This window comes from Lactuca sativa, chromosome 8 (assembly GCF_002870075.4).
Source record: "Lactuca sativa cultivar Salinas chromosome 8, Lsat_Salinas_v11, whole genome shotgun sequence".
NCBI classification, from domain to species: domain Eukaryota; kingdom Viridiplantae; phylum Streptophyta; class Magnoliopsida; order Asterales; family Asteraceae; genus Lactuca; species Lactuca sativa.
This window is the reverse complement of record NC_056630.2, coordinates 52,485,309-52,509,820: the sequence shown is the minus strand read 5'-3', so window position 1 is coordinate 52,509,820 and position 24,512 is coordinate 52,485,309. Positions and strand designations below refer to the sequence as shown.

Below are 24,512 nucleotides of genomic sequence, written 5' to 3'. Positions count from 1 at the left end.
AAGATGCAGCCGTTGGATATTCCCGTGTGGAAATGGGAGGACATCACCATGGATTTTATCACCAAACTTCCCAGGACCGCACGTGGAGTAGATTCGATATGGGTAGTGGTGGATCGGTTGACGAAGAGTGCCCATTTTATTCCGATCCAGGAGAGCATATCGGCGGAAAGGTTAGCTGATATCTATGTGCGAGAGATTGTGGCACGTCATGGAGTGCCGGTATCGGTGGTGTCAGACCGAGATGTTCGCTTCACGTCCAGATTTTGGAAGCGGTTTCACGACGAGATGGGTACTCGTCTCCATTTCAGCACCGCTTTCCATCCTCAGACTGACGGGCAGAGTGAGAGGACGATTCAGACTCTCGAGGACATGCTTAGGGCATGTGTTCTGGATTTTGGGGGCTGTTGGGATACGTATCTTCCCTTAGCGGAATTCTCGTATAACAACAGCTATCATGCGAGCATTGATCGACCTCCTTTTGAGATGTTATATGGCAGGAAGTGCAGGACCCCGATTTGTTGGGGCGAGGTCGGTCAGCGGGTCATGGGGAGCACCGAAGTGGTGCTCAAGACAACGGAGCTAATCCAGCAGGTCCGTAGTAGACTGCAGACTGCGCAGAGTCGGCAGAAGAGCTACGCCGACAGGAGGCGTTCAGACTTGGAGTTCCAGGTGGGAGACATGGTTCTTCTGAAAGTCTCACCTTGGAAAGGTGTCATCAGGTTCCGGAAGAGGGGCAAATTGGGCCCCAGATTTATTGGTCCTTTCAGGGTTTCGGCCCGGGTGGGTCGGGTTGCTTATCGGTTAGATCTTCCGGAGGAGCTCAGTTTGATACACAACACCTTCCACGTGTCGCAGTTGAGGAAGTGTTTAGTGGACGAGACAGCGGTCGTTCCCTTGGAGGATGTCCAGGTCGATAGCGGCTTGAATTATATCGAGAAACCGATAGCAATTTTGGAGCGAAAGACCAAGACCTTGAGGAACAAGGTAATTCAGCTGGTAAAAGTGCAGTGGCAGCATCGGAAGGGGTCTGAATGGACATGGGAGGCTGAAGAAGAAATGAGAGCGCACTACCCGGAGTTATTCGCAGATCCAGCCGTAGCAGACTTCGAGGACGAAGTCTGAAACAAGTGGGGGAGAATTGTAACGACCCGTTTCCGGTATGTTAATTAATTTGTTTTGGGCTAAGTTTTCAAGAGGGACTCGGCGAGTTCTAGCCTGACTCGCCGAGTCGGGTCGCGCACCTTGGGCACGCGGGAGCCGGCGACTCGACGAGTCCATATCCTGGACTCGGCGAGTCCATCCGTCTGGGTGAAACCCTAACTCCCCGGGTTTGCTCACTATTTAAACCCCATTATAGCCTCCATCTCGTCACTTTCCCCTGTTAGCACTGTGAGAAACCCTAAACCTTCCTCTTGTGAGCTTATAGTGATTTTATTCCATTTTGGTGAAGGAGTGAAGAAGAAGAAGAAGGAGGAAGCAAGGAAACGAGTTCTAGTGCCAAGATCCAAGGTCAAGGGTGAACTTATTCAGGTATTTTCGGAGTCCCCTTCTGGTTTCATGCTTAAACTTCCATTAGAGCTCTTTTAAGGGCTATTTGATGCTTGTTCCAAGCTTTATGCTTGCTTGATTGTATTATTAAGCCGAAACACCTATGGATCTGAGTGTTGGGGTGTTGAAGAGTCCAGATCCACTGTCTTTTTGGGGTTACATTGCTTATTAGCCATGGATCTACCCTTATTGTGCATATTTTAGCCTTATTTCCCTCATTCATGTAGTTGTGCACGTAAAGTTGGAAACTTTACGTGGTAAAACAGCTTAATGGACCTAGATCTATCATTTGCATGTGTTGGATTCAAGAGAAATCGAGTAAAAATATGTTGCATGGCGGCGACTCGGCGAGTCGGAAGAACGACTCGACGAGTCACGTCGCGGGTCCCGAGTTCTCCAGTTTCTTCAGTGTCGAGTGGACTAGGTGAGTTAGGGAGTGGACTCAGCGAGTTAAGAGTAGACTCAGTAATGGAGGGACTCGGCGAGTTGTTCATACAACTCGGCGAGTCCAAGGCAACCTCCTTAAGGATTAAGAACAACTCGTCGAGTCTGTTCATCTGACTCGGCGAGTCGGATGAAGATCATCTGAGTTCTTGGATCCAGAGGGTACCCGTCGAGTCGATGCCACACTCGACGAGTAACAGCATGTAAGAGTTGAACGGGGAATCGAGGACTCGGCGAGTCGGGTATCCCGACTCGGCGAGTCAGCCCTGAGTAAGTCAACTTTGACCAAGGGTAAAAGGGTCATTTTACCCTGAGTATAGTGCTAGTGATTGATTGAGTGTGTTTATGGATTTGTAGCCGAGGAGATTCAGGAGCAGCAGCCGTTAGCTTTCCGAGCCACACACTCATCCGCTAGCTTACAAGGTGAGTCTCCTTTCTGTAGGGACGGGTCTAAGGCCACAATGCCGGCCTGTCCAGTTAATAGTAGTTTCCGGACTTCGGCCCGATATAGTAGTTCGTATGTTTGATGCCTTCGTGGTTCAGACACGTTTTATGTGCTATGTGTATGTGTTTGTGTTCCGGGCCACGGCCCGATGCAGTTTGCAATATAAATGGTTATGGTATGCTATGCTATGTGCAGTCAGTCCCGGACTTCGGTCCGATGCAGGGGACACGGTCCCAGCCGGTTCCGGACCTCGGTCCGATGCAGTCAGTCCCGGACTTCGGTCCGATGCAGTTAGTTCCGGACTTCGGTCCGATGCAGGGGACAAGGTCCCAGTCAGTTCCGGACTTTGGTCCGATGCAGTTTCCGGGCTTCAGCCCGATGCAGTGGGCAAGGCCCAATATGTGTTTATGTGTTATTGTATGGTATGTGGTAGTGTGGGGGAGCTCACTAAGCTTCGTGCTTACAGTTCAGTTTTGGTTTCAGGTACTTCCGCAAGCAAAGGGAAGAGCTCTGGATGACGGCATCGCACACACCACCGCCTCAGCTTTAGCCTGGGATTGATTTAGATGTTTTATCTGATGTAGCATGATACAGTTTTTCCGCACAATATTTTACTATGTTTGGAAATACATCACGTATGGTTTTATTACATGATGCTCTGAATGCAGTTTTGTTTATATTAAAAACAAAAATTTTTGGGTCGTATTTTTGGGTTGTTTCATAGATGTGATCACATCTTGGAGATGAAGTCACATATTGGCAAGTCGGGAGAGTTGGGTGTCAAAGTCTTGAGAAAGTTGGTGGTTCAATCACTTTCTAAGTCACATAGTGAGTTCCTTTGGGACTCATATGAAACAGACTATGACAAGACCCTTAATGATCTTATCTAGTTGCTAAGACCAACTTCCTAAAACTTTATGGACATTGACAATGATGACACTTGAAATCCGGAAAAAGCATTCTCTTCCCAATGGAAAGGGATCAGCCATAGTCAACTCGGTTGATCAAATGGTAAAGAGAAAAACTAAGTCTGTGATAGTCCCGCGTATCATTATCAAAGGGCCCATATATTTATATTGCCAAAGGAAGGGGCATTAGTTGCGAAGCTGCCAATTTTACCTAAGGATGTTAAAGTCAATAAGTTTGACCGTACTTCAGGTAAAATCCACTATCTAACTCTGCTAAGTTTCTATACTGAGATTCTTGATACATGATGTGATTAGGTCACATGTTGATGTTTGTAAGAATCAAAGAAAAGTGAAGAAACTTAAAGAAAGAATATGCTGAATCTGATCGCGTAGATGGATTTCTATCGCATAGTTTGAAGATCGGATTCTTGAACTACTTCTTAGGAGTTATGATATATTGCTTAGGAATAGATAACAACAAAGTTTTCATGCTCTTTTGCATTGTAAGGATAGTTTTTCCACAAAGTTTTTTAAAATAAAAGGAAAAATGATGATTTTATTTATTTTAAAATATTCTTACAATGGCATTTGAGGAAAAAAATTGTTGCTTATATGATTCCATTAATAGCAAGAGTGGAAATATGAAGTTGATTCTTTTATTTGTGGTAATGTCTAAATTTACCAAATAAGGAAAGATCCTCATCACCCAAGTTTCAATTGGACCGAAACTTGGAATCATGCAAGTTGTATAGCATGATGAATGGGAATTTTTCATCTTTGGAAAATTAAGACTAGTTCCTTGTTCACATGTATATGTGAGTCAAGTGAAGGACTAATGGATCGAGTACACATTCTTGTGCACTGGTCAAGTCCACCACAAAAGATCGATAAGATTATTCGTCATAATTTACTAAAGCTCAGTAAATATGGTTATACTTACAAGCTTAAGTGTAATTCCGAGACATTGGAAAAGGTTCCAATGTATGGCAGAGCGAATAAGAAGAATCAAATTAGACAGAAGGATAAAAGTTTCTCAAGATGGGAGAGTACTTTAGTATCATGTCATATGATCATCTTAATGATTAAGAGACCTTATCGCAATTCATCCTCTAAGTGCATTCTGATAGCTAAGAAGAGGAGCTATGAATTGTTGAAGTGGTCAAATCAAGAAGATAAGTCATACTTCGTTCCAAAATAAGTCTTAGAGTCATACTCCAAGACTGTAAGTTGAGTGAAATATCTTCAAGAAAGGTTTAAAACACTTGTCAAATGTAAGAGTAAGAGTTTTCTACTCTTGTACATCTGAAATTGGTAAGTTGTGATGTTTTGGACAAAACAAAGACCAACTAAGGTCAATTGTGTGAAGTGTTTGTCTTGATTAGAATCCACACTATCTCTTGGATGGTTGACACGGGAGTGGGAGTCTTAAAGGTCTCAAGAACTAATCAAGAATAAAACTTGAATTTCTTCACTAGCACATGACTTGAGGTTTATAACCTATCGTGTTGACATATTTTGTGCCAATTCGAATTAAAGTTGGCTTTGCATATGAGTTCTTAGAGCTCTCAATTGGTTGCACAACCACTTGGAGGCAATGGCAGGCCCTTGAGCTGCCAGATGGCAAGAAATTAAGATTAAGTTCAGTCCATATAAGTTTGGATTTGTCATTATCCTTGTATTGTAACTATGGTTTTGACAATTCACATGGATAAGAACACATACACCATTAAATCTAAGTGTCATAAGGTTTCTCTCCGATTCATGAAAATGATGGTGAGGAAACACTTTCACTAAGTAGATTTTAGCTAGATAGCAATTTTGATATTTGCATTCTCAAAGTCGTTAGTGGAGCTTGTGTGGTTAACGACACACTAACATGGACTTGTGAGAAATGTCAAAGGTCTAAACAATCAAGAGTATCATTACGACATCCCTTTTCATAGTTCTTAAATTTTTTAGACACACTTATGAGCTATCTAAGATATGGTGTATGATATTGATAAAGTTTTATCAAAGCAATCTAGTATCCAAAATCTAAACTTTGGTAAGAAAGTCAATAAAGTATTGTTTTTCTAGAAGTTCAGCTGATTTCTGAGTACATGTCAAAGCTAGTGGGAGCATAAGTGTTATGCTAATAATCATCACGTTAGTGGGAGCATGATAATTATGATAAAGGTTTCAAGTTAGCAATGTTAATTATAGAAAACAAAAGGTTTCAATTGGGAAAAAGTTGTTTTGCTATAATTAAGGGAGATGAAATTTTACTTCATCTCAAATCTATAAGCTTAGATCGTGAGATTTTAATAAAATTTAGTCAAGTATATATATGAATGGCAAATTGAAATGGAAACATAAGAAAATTCTATATATGGGTCTATTATTTGCGTTCTAAAATTCGATTATGATTATGACATCCCTCTTCATAATCTGAATTATGAGAACTTGGCAAATTGAAATGGAAACGTAAGAAAATTCTATATGTGGGTCTATTATTTGTGTTCTAAAATTCGATTATGATTACGGCATCCCTCTTCATAATCTGAATTATGAGAACTTGGAAAATTGAAATGGAAATATTATAGCAAAAGACTGGTTTAGTCTTTATGTGAGACATCATGAATCGTGTCCCATATGCTTCAGATATAGGATCGATTACATGTGCTATATTCATCCTTTCTAAAATTTTCCAAATGCCTAGGGCATTAAGAAGGGAAAAGGTCTAGAATTGGATATGACTAAAACGATTAAGCAATTATCGAGGACAATCTAAGGTTTACCAAAGATTGGTTGCTCAGGGACAGTTGGAAGTATAGTGTTAATTGTTGGAAGGACCATATTGACATATTTTGAAAAGAGGCAACTCTTGTTCATAAGTGATAGTCAAAGGGGAATGTGGAAATGATCCCATTGGTGGAAGTTGTTCAATAAATATGTGTAAGATTAGGAAACTTAATGCAAGAAGGATGTTTCCAAGGAGTTGATCTCCTTTGGAATGCTCTGTAATGTTTGTTGTCAAGTCTTTGTGACTTTGTGCATAATCATTACAAGAGAATCAGTGCATATAAGTTTAGAATCTAACAGATTTCGGAAAAATGGCATGAATTTGGAATTCCTGCATTTGCCATAAGAATTCGCACTACTAGAAAACAACCCTTTAATGACGCGCAAACAATGACACTTGCTGATAGAAGACGCGCATTGGTGTGTGCCCTAAAAAATAATGTCAATTTTACAAAATTTGAAGGATAGTGGACACGCATTTGTGCGTGCCCTAAAATTAGTGTAAGAAAAGAAAAAAAAGAAATGCGGAGGGCACCTTTCATAAAGTGTGCGTCCTCTAAATGTGTCGCTTTATATATTTTTTGTGCCTAAAGGCGCGTTTTTAAAGGGTGAAAAGGAAATCGTCTGAAATTCTAAAATTTTGAAGAACCCCGCTTCTACCCTCTCTCCTCAGTATCTCCCTTTTCATTCACTCCTTCCTTCTCTCTGTAAACCCTAAGCCATCGCCACTGCCACTGCCATTGAGCCTTAAAAACCCAATCCACACTAGAATCCTACAATAGAACCCTAATAATCCTTTTGAATCAGCACATCCTTTTGAATCGGCTCGTCTTCCTTTACCTCTGTATTCTCTCTCTCTCTCTCTCTCTCTCTCTCTCTGCAAGCCCTAAGCTGCCACCACCAACATCGAACACGATAAGCTTTAAGAGTTTGGAGTGCATCTAGAAACCTAAGCACACACTTCCGCCATCTCAAGATACCGGTTCAAGATCGGAATGCCAATCCCTCTGTCCCCACTCAGATCCCACGCACCGCTGCCCCTAACCTTCTCCTTCAAAACGAAAGAAACGCTTGATGATTCTTCCTCTACCGGTGGTCCCACCTCCGAACCACTCGAGACTTAAATTTTTGAGGACCGAATCTCACAGGTACGTCTGCGTAATCAGAGTGGCAAAGGGAATAAAGTCGACCCATGGAAGTGCATGAAGTTCGGGAAGAAATCCGGTGGGAGTTCAGGATCTAGGGCAAACATGTACCTCCCACTGGTGCCTTCGAAGACACCACACCTGATTTTCTCAATCTTGACGTTGAGGAGAGTCACAGACACCACACCTGATTTTCTCTCTCTCTCTCTCTACCCCCTACTACTCGACAACCACCCACCATCCTTCGTCTTCTCTCTAGTTCACCAGCGCCACCAATAAAGCCCCATTATACCACCAACACAACATATCACAAGATTAAAGAATGAAACATTAGGTTTTTGTTTTGAATCCCAGGTACAACATTGGCTGAGGTTATTTTTTCTTAGTCAACTAATTTTGTATTTTTTTGGTTTTTTATGGCTGCTCAGAAGATGTTGGGTTTTTGTATTTTGCATGTAAGCATCTGAAAATGGCGTTTGGGATTCAGAAGAAGTTGAATTAGGGTTTTCAGTTTCTTTCACGCGTTAACATATGCTTATCATAATATCAACGCGCAGCGCATCAGGTTTTCCGCTCATCCCCACTCAGTTATCGGATATCAGTAAGTAATTCATACGTTCGATTTTATCTATCTTGTCTTCGTATCTGGTTATGTCCAAAACATTGAAGGAGATGCTCGTTGGTATCGCTGTCGTATATGGAAACCTTGATTGCTTAGCTTGAGATCAGTACTCACTCACCTAATATGAGTTTTGGTGAATCATATCCATATCAAATTTGTTTTTATTGCATGTTTTGATGTGGTTATACTTTCTGAGTTCTCTTAATTTGAAGTTAAGAGAACCATGATTATTGTTTCTAGATGTCCTGAATTGTGGTTTGCTTCAGGATCAGGTAATTCTTATTTTGAGTTATACTAGATGTTACTATGAGATTCCAGTGTATAGAATACACTTTATTTGGACATTTACACACACGCAACTATCATATCTTATATTTAGTGTCCTAATATTTGGAAAATAGCAATTACAATAGCCTCAGTTATATGCCATGAGCATAATTAAGAAGTCCCAAAACCAAAATGATTAATAATCTACCTAGTCAACTAAAATACAACTAGAAATATCAAAAGGGTGCTATTAAATCAACCAAATTTCATGTCATTTTAAATTAAATCCAAATTTCATTTTTCAACTATGCTAAAATCTAATCATTAAATCCTGATATAAATAATTGGGTTCAATAAGATTGTGGGGATTTTCGGTTTATAGTTACTCCCTAATGTAACATTATGCCATAACATTATGCTAAAATCTGATCACAATCTCAGGAAGCAACTTAGCCCATGTTTTCACCTGCACATCTTGGAAAACCTGAAACTTGGACAACCAGCCAAGATATTATATATGAAATCAGTCTTTTAAATCATTATCTACTTATTTTACCTCTTACTTTCCTTTTGCAGCCTGAAAATCTTTTGTTAGATTCCCAAGGAAATTTAAAGATTTCAGATTTTGGACTTAGTGCATTGCCAGCAGAAGCAAGATTTGAATATGTTGTTATAGTATCGTCCGTCAGGATCATCATCATTAATTTATATGTCTGCAGGGTGTCAGTATCCTTCGAACAACCTGTGGAACTCCCAACTATGTTGCACCAGAGGGGTAATTACAGGTGCAACTTATCCTTTTTTCCCTTCTTTTTGTAGACTTTGGTAGTGTTACCTAACCTACATGCATATTTACCATTGCTTCATTCTTTGTTGGTGGTGTGGTTTAGGTACTGAGTCACAAAGGTTACAATGGTGCTTTGGCGGATGTATGGTCATGTGGGGTCATCCTATATGTACTGATGGCTGGATACCTCCCATTTGATGAAATTGTTAATTCATCGGATTTTAGATCCAAATCCTGACACTATGAGCAGTAGTCCATCATCCATCTTGCATGATGTTGGTTAGTATGAGAGACTATTGTTAGTTAATGATGTGATGGTTATGTGCAACCTATTGGTATTGAAGAAATAAGGAATGATGAATGGTTCAAAAAGAATTATGTCCCTGCTAGAGTTGTTGAGTATGAAGATGTTAATCTGGATGATGTAAATGTTGTTTTTGATGACTCAGAGGTAAAAGGAAAAACCTATTCTTTTATAACTTATGTCAATTTCATATTCAATAAACAAACAATGAAATGCTAAAAATAATACCAACAGCTATGCATATCATGTATGATGTATATGATGTATGTATGTAGGAAGAGGGAGGTGGTGATGAGCAACAAATAGATGAAGATGCATGTCCTCTGTCTCTTAATGCATTCGATATGATAATCCTGTCTCAGGGATTAAACCTGTCTTCTATGTTTGACCGTGGTCAGGAAACAACAAATGGACAAAGAGAATGATTATAATCCATGTCTCAGTCCATATGATATCTAGAATGGAGGAATATATGATCCCTTATCTAATGGACAAGTCATTGACAAAGGTCAGAGTTCATCGACAAGGCCAGAGTTCGACAGAAGCTTTTGAGAGCTACGATTGCCAGTCAGTTCTTGAAGTCATACGCAATAATAGTTTTAGACTTATCCAAGTGGGAGACTGTTAGATTAATGTCTAAATCCATAACTGTAATTGGTAAGACTTGACCCGACCCGACATGGTCCATTTGGGTTGCATGACATCATGCATTTGGATAGACTAAAATGAGAGAAATAACACTTAAGGTTTGTTAATATACTATAAGTTCTAATATATTAATAATATTATTTAATTAGTATTGATTAAGAATTAATCTAGAATTAATTAAGTGATCAAAAGAAGACTAATTAAATATATGTGTTGATTGTGTAAATCATCCATACTTATATAGTGGGCTAATGCTCCATGGATTGTCAAGTTGGGCTAAAACCCATAAGATGCTCCATGGTGTATTTGTACCCATGGATCATGGAAATGAAAGGCCATGATAATTAGGGTTTACATGGTATAACCCTAACTATATAATGATCTTATTCTTGGAGAAAATCGGCCACTATGTGTGAGAAATAAGGGCTAACCGATTTTATGAAGTGTTCCATTTTTCTCTCAAGTCATTCCATGTGCATTTGGTGTTGTGTGAACCATTTGAGGTGTCACACTTGGGGCACTAGGCACTCAAGCTTCATGAAGACATTCTACATCAAATAGGTATGCAATTCTAACTTGAGATATTCATATGAATCAATGTTATTATGCTAGTTAGGATGAATACCTTGGAAAGTTCATATTTGCATGTATATTAGAGAAAACATACATCCAAGGTATTTAGGGTTGCATGTACACTTAGGAGTGTTAGAATGCTCAAAACTCTTCATAATCATCCTCAATCAAATGTCGGAACCCGAACCCTAATCCGCTCAGGCTTCTAATTTTCCTTTTTCAATCCTTCTAACTGAGCCTTCTTGATCAAATCCATCAAGGTTGAAGTAACATTCATCCTCAAAAAAATATATCGGATCGAGAAGCACACCGCCTTCCGAATCAAAGCATCGGCCACCAAATTGGCCTTCCCGGGGTAATACAAAATCTTGCAGTCGTAGTCTTTTACCACATCTAACCACCTCTGCTACCGCATATTCAAGTTCAGCTGATCCATCAAATACTTCAAAATCTTATGATAGGTGTAGATAGTGCATCAGACCTCGTACAAGTAGTACCTCTAGATTTTGAGGGCAAACACCACCGCCCCCAATTCCAAATCATGTGTGGGGTAATTCACCTCATGAGGCTTCAGCTGCCTTGAGGCGTAAGCAATCACATGCCCTTTCTACATAAGTACAACTCACAATCCTGAAATATAAGCGCCACAATAAACCACAAAATCATCCAATCCCACGGTAATGCGAGAATCGGGGCCTCGCACAATATCTGCCTCAGAGTCTTGAAGGCTAGGAATGTCAACACTGGCAAACGAGACGGGGAGTGCATCCCCCGCCCCTACCCCCAAAATTTTCCCGTTCTCCCGTCCCCGCCCCTGAAATGTTCAGCCTTCCTCCCCCTGCCCCCGAATCCCCTTTATTACCCCTACCCCGCCCCCGATTGATTTTGGGTTGCCTTTTTTTTTTACTAAAAGACGCTATTTTTTAAGTAACAAATAATTATTTATAGCAAAATTTTATATGTTAAAAATAAAAAACTTATGACATCTTAAAAACATTATACTAACAACTTAAAAACATGTTTTTGATGAATTTTGGAAGTTCGAAATCAAGCTATTGTTTATTATATTTATATAATTAATATATGTAAATATTTGTGTAATTTATTAACGGGGTCCCAATGGGGGTTTCGGGATGGGATTGCCTACCCCCGCCCCCGCTCCCTAAATTAAAATGGGGGTTAACTTGGCACCCCCGTCCCCACCCCCGATATTTTTTAAAAATCTCCCCCAAACGGGACGGGTCCCCCACGAGAATTTTTGACATCCCTATTGAAGGCCAACTGTTGATCCGAACCCCACCGAAAGGTCACATTATTCTGGGTTAGGCAGGTTAAAGGCATCGCGATCTTGGAGAAGTCCTGAATAAATATCCAATAATAGCCCTCAAGACCCAAGAAACTCCGAATCTCAGATGTATTTTCTAGAACTTCCCAATGTATCACCGAATCGATCTTGGCCGGGTCCACCAAGATCCCATTCTAGTTGATGATGTGCCCCAAAAACTGCACCTCACGTAACTAAAACTCGCATTTGGAGAATTGGGCATAAAGCCTCTCCCTCCTCAAGGTCTCCAACACCTCACACAAATGCTCCTCATGCTGCTCCTTGGTCTTGGAGTAGACCAATATATCATCAATGAAAATAATCACAGACCGATCTAGCATCGACTTGCAAACTGGGTTCTTGAGATCCATGAACATTGTTGGTGCATTGGTGAGCCCGAAAGGCATCACCACGAACTCATATACATCCTCATCCCTGATCCTCATATGATGGTATCCTGACTGAAGATCAATCTTGGAGAACCAAGATGCACCCTGAAGTTGATCAAATAAATTGTCGATCCTTGGAAGTTGGTAACGATTCTTCACTGTTAGCTTGTTCAATTCTCGATAATCGATACACATCATGTGAGACTTGTCCTTCTTTTTCACGAATAGGAAGGGTACTCCCCATGAGGAACTGCTCGGACTGATAAGCCCCTGTTTAACAGCTCCTGCAGCTACGTGGACAACTCCTACATCTCAGGCGGTGCTAGGCGATATGGCGCCTTGGCTATCAGAGCCGAACCATGCATCAAATCAATATAAAACTCAACCTGCCTCTCGGGAGGCACTCCTGACAACTCCTCAGGAAAAACATCAGGAAAATCCCGCACAATGGGTATCCTACTCAACTTTGACATGGTATCAACCTGTGTGTCTGAAACATAAGCCAAAAATTCATAACAACCATGCTGAAGAAACCTCTTAGCCCTCGCAATTGAATAAAGAGCTAGTCCATGTGAATCTCTCTCACCAGGAATGACCATCTCTCCCCCACTTGGGGTTCGAACTCTCATCAAATGTCGCTCAAAATCAATCACGACCCCATTGGGCCCCAACCAATCCATCCTGATGATCACCTTTAACCTCCTCAAGGGAATCGGTACCAAATCAATAGGAAACCTTTCACTGAACAAGTTCGAAACACATCCTCAGAATACCCTCACAACACTCACAGTACGATCATCAGCGATTTCCACCTTCAGAGGGGAGTCCAAAGTCCTTGGTGCATCTCAAAACTTATTGCCGAGTGCAAGAGATACAAAGGATTGGGTAGCCCCCCAATTAAACAAAACATGAGCAGACAACCCATTGACCAAAAAGGTCCCTATACAAGATCATAATAAACATAAGCATAACAAGGAAACAATAAAATATAGAGTTAAGTCACATATCAGTAACTACATCTGGCGCTGTATGAGGCTCATCAGTGATTAGTTGAAATGCCCTGCTCTTCACTGTAGGAGCCTCCGCCTTGCCTTAGCGGCCATCAGTAATCCTCAAGGTGGCTGACGCAGGCGTCACCATTGCTCCGCCAGACAATCTTGGATAATCGGCCTTTTTATGGTCTGTTTAGTTGCAGTGAAAAAAGATCAGAGCCCTCTTAGGGCAGTCCTTGCTCATGTGACCTGCCTGACCACAACCGAAACATCCGGAGCCCACAGATCGACATGCTGCACTGTGCAACTTGCTAAACTTGGCACATTGGCCCCGACCCGACTGGCCTCTGCGGTGAACATCGGAGGTCTTGGGCTTCTTGGCCTTACCCACTGCTGTCTAAACCTACTCCGGCTTTCGCTTTGTCCGGAGCTCCAACTCAATTTCCCACTCATAGGCCTTCTCAATCATATCATTTAGGGTCTTGCAACCTAAAAAACTCAAGAACTCCCTGACATCATCCCTCAGCATAGCATGATATCTCGTCTTTCTTATCTCCTCATCCGCAACATACTGCAGAACTAGCAATGCCATCTCCCTAAACTTAGCGGTGATCTCCGCCACAATCTCCATCGTTTGGTGAAGGTCCTGAAACTCTCTCACTAGCTATTGTACCTTAATGGCCGGTGCAAAATCCTGATCAAAACTCTGCATAAACTCCTCCCAAGTCATCACTGTAACAACCGATGTACCAACCGCTCGGGTAACCTCCTCCCACCAGTCCCGCGCTCGGTCCCTCAGCAAGCAGGATGCGAATCACACGTTTTCTATCTCGGGGCAAAAGCTTGTGCGCTGATCATTCTCCATGTCAGCGATCCAGCGATGACTAGCGATGGGGTCCCTAGCCCTAAAGAACTTAGACGTTCTGCATGCCTTGAACTCCCATAACGAGGGAGTTCGAGTCTCAATACGAACCGCAACAATCTCGGATCAAAATGATCTAAGCCTCTCATCTATGATCTCTATAATCCCCTCTTTGATGGTACAAAAATCACCGGGGTAGCGTCAAGGATGTCGCGAGTAACCTCGGCCGTGACAAGCTCGCACAACCTCTCATTAATCGGTTCTGCACCGAAACCTGAACTAGATCCTGAACCTGAGCCTCCTCGTGTAGTCATCACCATCCTCAACTAAAAATACAACATAGAAACGATCGATAAAGAAGTTCAAAGGGATTCCTCCTCACTGGACTCCTTAGAGTTTCCAGGTCTGTTCTTGTATTGGATACAGGACCCGTGCTTTCAATAGTACGGGCCCGATACGACCTTCCACACATACCTGTATCTTCCTCAAGGTCATACCTAATACCTCTAATTCACCCAACTATACTCAAAACATAACTCATACAGCACATCACACACACACACACATATCCTAGACTCTTCTAGGATTTCTCAATCCTCCCAAAACCAGAATCCTCAATCAACATCGCAGGTTGCCTTATGAATGCAAGTTATACATAAATAGAATCACATAGACTGTCAAATAAAGTTTTTAACCTAAGTCCATAACCAAACAATAAACATGAAAAGAGGCAGAATACATCATTCTAGGGCTATGCATTCCTAATTGTATATAACTTTAAAAGCATACACTTAGCAAATACAAAGTCAACATTGATTCCAAAAAATATATGGCATCAAATTTTCGTAGGCTATAATGCGTCACACAAATCAGACAATTTAATCACATAATCCCTAAAGGTATCCTTTGCCCTACTCTAGCATGCACCTCACATATCAATCATACTAATCACGATACATAAGCATGATTAATTTTGGGAAACACTTACTTGAGCTCGGGCGATCGTACACATTATACTCTCCCTTTTTACGTAAGAAAACCTTTTTAGAAGAATTCGATTCCTTTTCTTTTGAAGATATTATCATTTCCTCAGTTTGAGTTATGATACACCCGAGAGTGTGCCCAAATCCCTCAAACCAAGGCTCTGATACCAAATTGTAACAATGCAAAAACCAAGAGAAAATTTTTCATTTTTAATTAGGGTCTACAATTATAAGTTTGATTCCAAAATCCATTGCATAATCATCATCATATCAAACTATCAGAGTGACAATAACAATAAATGTGGAAAATAGAGGGAAGTGAATGATGTGCCATCAAGCCAGGCCCTTCCCTATAGTACCGAAAGTACCTGGAACCACAATACAAACTGTAAGCAAAAGCTTAGTGAGTTTTCCCAAAAATACCACATACCAATCATACAACTGGGTCAAGACCAGGGGTATACTCCAACCCAGAAAGCAAGTATGGGTCCCGCCTTTTGGTATCTTTCAACCCGATCATACGATAATGGGCCCTGCCCTGGGGTATATTTCAACCCGACCATACCATAATGGGCCCTGACCGAGGTTATATTTCAACCCAACATGTCATATTGGGCCCTGCCCTAGGATATATTTCAACCCGATCATGCAAACACAATATATATCACACAACAACTAGCATACTACATAACCGGATAGTGGGTCGGCCTTGGTGCCTTCGACCCATGAATATAGGGAGGAAACTCACCTCGGTCTGCTGAAAAATACTAACTGCTCGGCTACTGATCCAGGAAATCCCACGCTAAACATATAAAAATTACCCTATTTAGGAATTGGTTAACAATCAAGACTATGGGCCTAAATTCCAATCCAATTTCGTAAGATCAAGCCCCCCCTTCACCTTACCCTTAATGAGCTTAATCATTCCTAACCCAAAACACAATGATGAGCCCTTAGGCCTAAAGGCCTAACTCCTAAAACTTAATGCCCACAACAAAAGTCCAAAAACACCCTTAGCCCAAAACAATATTTTGGTGGCCTAAAATAACGCCCTAAACTCAAATGGTTCAAGATGAAGCCCAAAACCGAAAGGCACAAACATCTGCAACCCATTGTTGAGTATGTGGGGGCATAATCAGCTTGTACGCTAAGCGTACATGCTTAAGGGATTGTACGTGGCACGTACAAGCTTATACGCCCAATGTACCCCCCTGTTTGGCCAACTTCACTTTTTAGCTCTTAATGGATTAATACATTAGCCCATAACTCATATCTGGCCTCCTTGAGGTGGTTTATCACATAAAGTTGCCAACTTTACATGCATGCATGTACGCTAAGCATACATATATGTACATCCAGCATACGGAGGAACCTTTTCACCCATCTCATAATTTGTTTCGAGGACTTGGAAAGAATACATTGATTCGAGTGTTACATAATGTTTGTTGTATAAGGGGGGTGTATACAATCAATTTATAATAAAAGCTACGATAAACTAAATGACAATAGTTTTTTAAGAATATTTTCTTTATAATCGATTACGAGAATAACTGCAAAGAAGAAAAACTCTAAGGGACTAATGAATATGTTAGATTTTGGGTAAAAGAGTATAAATATATACTTGGATAATACTTGAATTGTGATTACCATCACTTTCCAAAATCTATGATTTCGAGTGTGGAGAATCCATCCCATGTCTGGAACATTCACTATGTTCTTATATAGGAGAGAAAAGTGGTTAAATGGTAGTTACATCCATTTTGGTGCCAGTAGTTACAAAGGCGGTTAAAAGATACGACCGATTCTTATATCATAATAATATCAACACTTGTTTTAGTGTGAAAATGCATGTTCGTATTCTTACATTATACCTAGCAAGGAGTGCCGCCTTAGACCGTGGAAGGGGCGCTTCCCCTTAGGACCCTGTACCCAAGGGGCTCTGCCCCCGGACTCCATATTCCTGAGTTCACATTTATCACTCCAAGTGTGCATCTCGCACCTCAAGTCTCGGTGAGTAAATATAACTCATTCTATCTTAATATTAATAATAACTACACTAAAATATGTTGATAACACTAAAATCACCAACATACTATACAATCAAACTCTGGATAGAAAAGCTATTATACCTTGAAGCTCGGTATATAACATTAAATTAAAAAGAGTTAAAAATGATAGACGATGAATGCTTTGTTATATCTCTTACAATCTTTCTCTACATATTTAGCAATTTCTAGGGAGGAAGGTTATGTGTCGGAAAAAAGGAATCAAAACAAGTTGAGCCACTTGTCGCACAAATATTCGCTAATACAAGCTCGGGGCATAATCATAGTATGTATAAGAGATTCCCCTTACCGTGGTAGCTCTTTTAAGAGCCATTACTTTGATTTTATTCTAGAAGAATTGCATCAGTCTTGAGAAACAAAATTGATCACCATGTTATGACAAGTAGAATGTATCTTCTTCGATAATACAATCTTAGTGGGAGATCATACACTTTGATGCTGAAAATTAAATAATAAGTTGACCATCATATAACATACGCACAATTTGATTTTAAGACATGTTGTATGCACTTATAATTGTCCATATGGTACAATATTGTCACTTAGACCGGTCGGTACACCCTCTACCGCACAATGTGGTTGCTAATTTGACGCCGCAGTGTGCAGCGAACACAACTCCGACCCCCCTCCCCCTTACCGAAGCCTAAAACCTTACTGCACCATTTTTCTTTATTTTTTACTGTTGGAGTGTGTGTATGTGTATGTGTGGTAAGGTGTGGTATGACATTTACCGGTTTTGTGGGTGAAGGAAAAAATAATGTGGCTATGAAGTGACAATGTAATAGTACAGCGAGCACAATATAACACCCTATGGCCTAATGACATGATTTGTTATTTTCTATCTAACAACTATATGTTGGGACTAACAATTTCGTACCATATGGTTGGCCTTTTTTCAAATCCCCAAAAGTTCAAAATTTCGGAAAATCTATTTAAAAGCTATAAAACTCGTAAATTAAATCTTATGTCATGTGCTCACAACTACAAGTAAAATGTTAGAGGACTAGTAATTTTATTTGTTAATAAAATTATGGACGAACTTTTTGTCCAAAATAATAGTAATAGTAGCTCACCAAGACATCAAGCAAAATTGATATGGTTCTTAGGTGAGCTAATTTTTTTGTGTGCGTGGTTTTTTTATGGCTCATACGTGCATATCAAAATATGCAAAATGTATTGGTATAAATCTTTGTGACGTTTTTACTTCCGTCCCATTTTCGTTCTCGACCATATTGCCCAAACCTTTGACTATCGACTCATTAAAATCGTCCTTGAATGTTTCCATGAGAGAAACCTACCGTGCTCAGTCCACCATGGTTCGATGGACCCATTTCTTCAAAATGTAGTTTTGCTAATTAATTTTTGTAAAGTAAGTTAACACTTACAAAGCAATTAATTTAAAATTTTTGAAGTAAAATTTTTTTTCGTACACCTTGTGTAATATTTTATTTGACTTCTAAAAGAAGATGGATACTTTTGGGAACAAGGCTGTTTGTGGAATTATTTTTTATAGAATTGAGAGCCTTTGAAATATAAAAGGTGAAAAATGCAACTTGTGCGTAAAAACTTGCAAAAACAATCTTTTCATGCAATGTGCTTTCTGTCGGAATGCAAAGCTAGCTGTGTGTAAAAACTTGCCAAAACAATCTTTGCATGCTAAGTGTTTTTAATTGTGAATGTTTTCCTTGAAATAAAAACGCGACGTCGTGTTTTATTGATTATTTAATTTGAGATATTTGTGGCAAAAATTTGTTACCATATCAATTGAAAATTAACCTAATTTTCTATTACTATGTTGTGTGATCACTTACATGGTACAACATACCCGACAATGTACATGTAATATGGTACAAACTAAAAAATGTTGGAAATTATAAAGGAACTAGCAAGTTGCATAATTTCGATCCTTTGTCCCACATAGGTGAATGTGGGGAGCAAGAACCTTGAGTGAGTTTATATTTTATACGGTTTCTGTATTTAACTTTCAAAGGCTTTAGTGGACGTTAAGGTATAGGCCAAGCCCACATGTGCAGGGGCGGAGATAGTAGGGGGGTTGCCGGATGCTTTACCCCCCTCAATCTCTATAGAAACTTTAAAGTATATTAATATGTTATGGATAAATTTGAAGTCCATGGGTTTGTTTTTGTAATGTTAAGCCCCTTCCATTCTCTTTTAAAGTTTCAATTATTATATAGAAAAGTAATGTGGCAATAAATATGACTAAGTTAAATCTCTATGGACTAAAATATCACGGAATTCACCCATTTATCTAAATTGTTGATTTCCCTTCATTTAGTGTAATTGGTGTCATTAATAACTCTTTTAGCTAAAAACTTTTACCTCCAATTAACTAGTATGATTTTCTTTATTAATAATATTGCCGGTTCAAAAAAAAAAGTATAATAAGTATTACTTTTATTTTCATTTAACCAACATGGTATATAACTCCTATTTATATGATTTTTTTTTTCTTTTATAAAATTTTCACTATTGTCCGATATATTTGGAGAGTTCAATATAAGCCCCCCTTAACCTTGAATTTTGGCTTCGCCCTTGCACATGTGTGTCAAGCCGGGTTATGGATGTGAGACGTTAGTTTTTCAAAATGACACACTTTGCACTCTGTTGGGATATGAGGAGCTTCTTCTCTAGAAAACACGTTGCTCTGATAACAAGATAGTCTCCTACATTCTTTATAATTAAATACTATTGCGAATGATCGATCTGATTTTTAGATGAAACTTGATAATCATATAATAAAAATTGGATTCATTATTTGAAATTTGCAACGACTTTTCTCATTATTAAATTGCTGACTTGTTTATGTTGGTTATAAGTTTTGGATATTTAATCATCAATATTTATTATTTAACCATTTATTTGATATTTTAAGAGTTCAATAATTAGTTATCATATTGTTTAATTATCATGTCCGAAATTAAACATTCCTAAAGGAATTTATTTTTAATTAAAGTTTTAGACAAAATGGACGTTGAAGTCTATTCCGCCAACTTCTAACTCATGAATCATGAGTTTGTCAAACTAGACTACTTAGATGTCTAGAACTACACAAATAAACTCAACAGATTTTGTAAGAAATATATGAGCCCATAAATTAGGCATAACAACATAAAAATATTGGACACTCATAGTATTCTATTGGAGGGCTAAAATAACAATCTCTAACCTGTACTTTTTAGCCAAGTTAGATTGTGTATACAGTTTTATCCAAGTAGTCCCACATTTCTTTTGCAATATTATATTTCTTCAATTGGTATCCAATTAACTGAACTGTAGAATTATTGATCCAAGCTAGTGATAATCTTAGAATTATCATTTTCCCATATATCTAGTAACGTTGTATATTAGCGGCTTTCTCATCTATCAATTTACCTATTACACAAGTCACAACACCTCATATATATATATATATATATATATATATATATATATATATATATATATATATATATATATATATATATATATATATATATATATATATATATATATATATATATATATATATATATATATATATATATATATATATATATATAGAAAAAAGCTAAAACTCCATTAAGATCTCAAAAAAATATGTCGAACATTCCCCATATGATAACAAAATAGAGAGAACAATTAGGATTTATTATCGAAGAAAAAAAGAAATTAAAATGACTACTAGAAAAGATATATACCAATTAACCCATAGAGCTGGAACCATGGAAAAATCTAACTGACCCATCATAGTTTTTTGCAAAACCCACAAAATGAAATTTTCTTGTCCAAACATGTAGAAATTATTGACGTGCTAGCTAATTCTTTTTCACCACTTCTCCAATTCCAAACAAATTTAATTAACAAAACATACTTTTTAATTAACAAAACATATTAATTAACAAAACATACTTTTTATTGAGGTGCTAGCTAATTCTTTTTCACCACTTCTCCAATTCCAAACAAATTTAATTAACAAAACATACTTTTTATATCGATCATCTTTGGAGAAATTATCAACATTTTTTAATTAGTAATTTCGTGTGAGAATATTTAATTTCGCTACTAGATTCTAGGAAACGCTTTGATACCACAATTGCCCTATATATATGAGAAAGAAAACTCACTCCCGTAGAGATTGAAGTAACTACTTTAGTTTTGCTTTTATACCCTCTAAAAAATGAATCAAACATCATTAAAGACGGTGTTTTTGGTCACCTTTCTCCTTTCCATCTACGGTGATTTTATTTATTTATTTGTCTCTATAACTCTAATGGAATATGATTCGCAGGTTTGTTTATCTCATCTGTTTTGGCTGACGAAGGCTCGATAATTAACTCCGCATGTATTGACATAAGTGATTGCAAAATCTATTGTCGGATTGGCATACCAAATTGTTGTAGAAATATTTGCCAATGTCTCCCGTGCCATACATAAATTTCGATAATTATATTTACTATATTTTTTTTGTCTCCACGAAAATTGTTGCATCATTCTCCAACTTCGATACAAGAAATCAGCATCAATGCTTGAGAAGAAAATGATATGTATGGTTTAACTAATCAAAATGAGTATAAACTCACACCGGTTGAATATTATCTGGATAATAAACAAGCAAACCTATACTTAATTTGGATTAGGCAATTCGGTTAAAATTTCTTGCGTTAAAGAGTTAAAAGGTTACAATCCGACATATTATGTCCTCAATTTGAAAAATTGTTAATATAATCTTTTTAGTTTGATTAGAGCAATATAGATTGAGTTTTGCAACTACCCTATTCTCAAAAAAGTTCATACAACAATAAAAGCATGATTATATCTTAATAAGAAATCAAGATATCTCAAATGGAATGGAGGTATCCACCCATGTGAAGCATTGAATGTCAACTTAGTGTTAGAAGAAGCATCCAAGTCCTTCAACATCAAAGTGTTAGCAAAATGGGCTTCAGTAACCGCTTTGTCTAAAGAATTGTTTGAAATATCAAGAACAACGAGTTTGGTAAGTTGCCCAATTGAAACTGGAATAGTCCCATTTAACAAATTAGATCTTAGATACAAATCTGTTAAAGATGCTAATTTTCCAATGGATTCTGGAATTGAACCATTCAATTGGTTATAAGAAAGGTCGAGTTGGGTAAGATTAAGATTCCCAAGGAATTTTGGAATGGGACCAATGAACTGGTTTAGATGTAGATATAGTACTTGTAAAAATCTTAATCCTCTTACAAATTCAGGGATTGTACCAGTCAGTTTGTTTTTCGATAGATCAAGGTGTCTTAAATTTGTGAGTCTTCCAAGTGTTTCTGGAATTCTACCTTTTAAACTCCCCCTTAATTCCAGCAACTCCAAAGAATACTGGGAGCATTCTGATGCATTTTTTGGTGAGTCCAACATTTCCATACCAAACTCATTATCTACTACAACCAATTGTTTCAGGTGGCACTCTCTCCAGATTCCAACATCCTCAATCTGTTTTAACTTGTTACCAGAAAGATGAAGCTCTAGAAGTTTAGGCATAATAGGAAGAGATGAATTCAACATGGTATATGAAAGATCAAGGACTTCTAGGGAGCTCATGTTTGTCAAAAAAGATGGAAATATGCCTCCAAGTGGATTATCGCTAAGATCTAGGCGCTGGATGTTAGAAAGTGTACTGAAATTAAGATGAGGAGAAGATAGATGCGTCCCATGGAGCCCACAACCAGACAAATGCAGCTCTGACAAAGAAGGGATTATGCTTAATAGGTTTGGAAAGTTCCATGTCAAACTATGATTGAATCCAGAAAGACTGAGGAATGTTAGGGATGTCATGTTTTGAAGGACAGGGAGTGGACCTTTGAAAGAATTGTACCCAAGATCGAGGTGTTTTATATTAGGAAGTATTCTACTGGAATTAAGAAAAGGACCAAGATTAACATTGGAAAGTCTACAATGTGACAAACTTAACTCTCTTAAGGAAGGAATCATGTGAAGCATCATGTCCCAGTTCTGTGCTCCACTAAGATCCACTTCACTCAAGTTGAGAAGCTCGAGTGACGAAAGGCCAAAAGCCCATGCCATATCATCTGCCTTCAGCTTATAATGGTTTGAACTGAGATCAAGAACCTTTAAATTAGAAAGATTTCCAATGTGAGGAGGAATAATACCTTCAAAACCAGCATCAGAGAGATTGAGGTATCTCAGCTGTTTCAAGGATCCAATGAACTCAGGGATCCGACTTCCATGAAAACGATTCCCACTCAAGTTGATGTATTTGAGATGCCTCAACTCTGCCAAAGAAGAATTCACCATGTTAGCAGATATGTAGTAATAGTAATTTGCTTTGAGATGAAGGCGTTGAACATTTCCAGTGACAGCATCACACTGGATTCCTTCCCACAGGCAACACTCATTTCCAACCCATGATGACAATATTCCCGAGTCATATTTGACACTAAGTTTGAAGTTGAGAAGAGCAAGTCGCTCTTGCTTGGAGCAAATGACACTAACATTTCCAACCCCCAAACAAGTATATGTGGCTGCAAACAAAAACACACATACGAAAATGATATGAATGCCCAAACCCATCTGATTCCCCATTATCAACCCTAACTCAGTTTTAGTTTAGAAGAAAGTTTAAGTAGAAAGATGGTTGCGATGAGGAACCAATGGGTTATGTTGATCAAGTGACCACAAACTTACATTTATAAAGAAATCAATGAAGAATATAACTTGTTGCAATATTGGAAGACTTGGAAGTCAATTAAAAATTTGTAACCACAAACTGACATTTTTGTGTCCCCATGGCACACACAGTTAAATAACAGCAGAGTATTTGACAAACAAGCATTTCCATTTTCGTAAAATCATAGATAGATCATAATTTTTTGTAAATGATAGTTACAATTATAAACTTGGAATTAGGCTACATACATTTCATTTCCAATAGGTCTAATGGGTAAAATTTAAAACCGTGGGAAAATATAAAACAATTACATGGGTTGAGCAGGTCAAATGAGTGGAAACCTACGTATAGTATGATTTAATGCTTAAGCTTCTAAGTCACAATATTAGAAATCATATTATTAATTTGATATTCTAAATCTAAATAAAATCAACGTTCAAGGTAAATATGTTCACACTTTCTGATACATACGAGGTCCATTCGATTTTCTATTATTAGTATTTGACAGTACATTGGCCTGCCTAGATCACATGCAATATTCGTTTTGTTTATTTGTGTTAATTTATTATATGAAACTAATAATTTTAATTTATCACAACAAAATTACAAGTTGCAAACTAAGTAGTAGATCATTCACTAGGGGTGTAAGTGACCTGAGCTAGTCGGGATCGACTCGTTAAAAGCTAGACTCGAGATCGAATTAAACGAGCCCGAGCGGAGCTCGAGCCTAAATATGAGGCTCGTTTATTAAACTAGCTCGAGC

The 24,512-nt window shown here is 38.5% G+C and overlaps 1 protein-coding gene across 1 annotated transcript; it reads right to left on the bottom strand.

Annotated features, from left to right (window-relative positions):
- Positions 1-21,876: 21,876 nt before the first annotated feature.
- Positions 21,877-23,664, bottom strand: LOC111910443 (receptor-like protein EIX1). Its single transcript, XM_023906274.1, has one exon. The coding sequence runs from the start codon at positions 23,662-23,664 to the stop codon at positions 21,877-21,879; it is 1,788 nt and encodes a 595-aa protein (XP_023762042.1).
- Between the last annotated feature and the right edge of the window lie 848 nt (positions 23,665-24,512).

What these genes read in the sequence shown, in the direction of transcription:
- LOC111910443 (XM_023906274.1), bottom strand. Translation starts at nt 23,664, where the DNA reads ATGGGGAATCAGATGGGTTTGGGCATTCATATCATTTTCGTATGTGTG.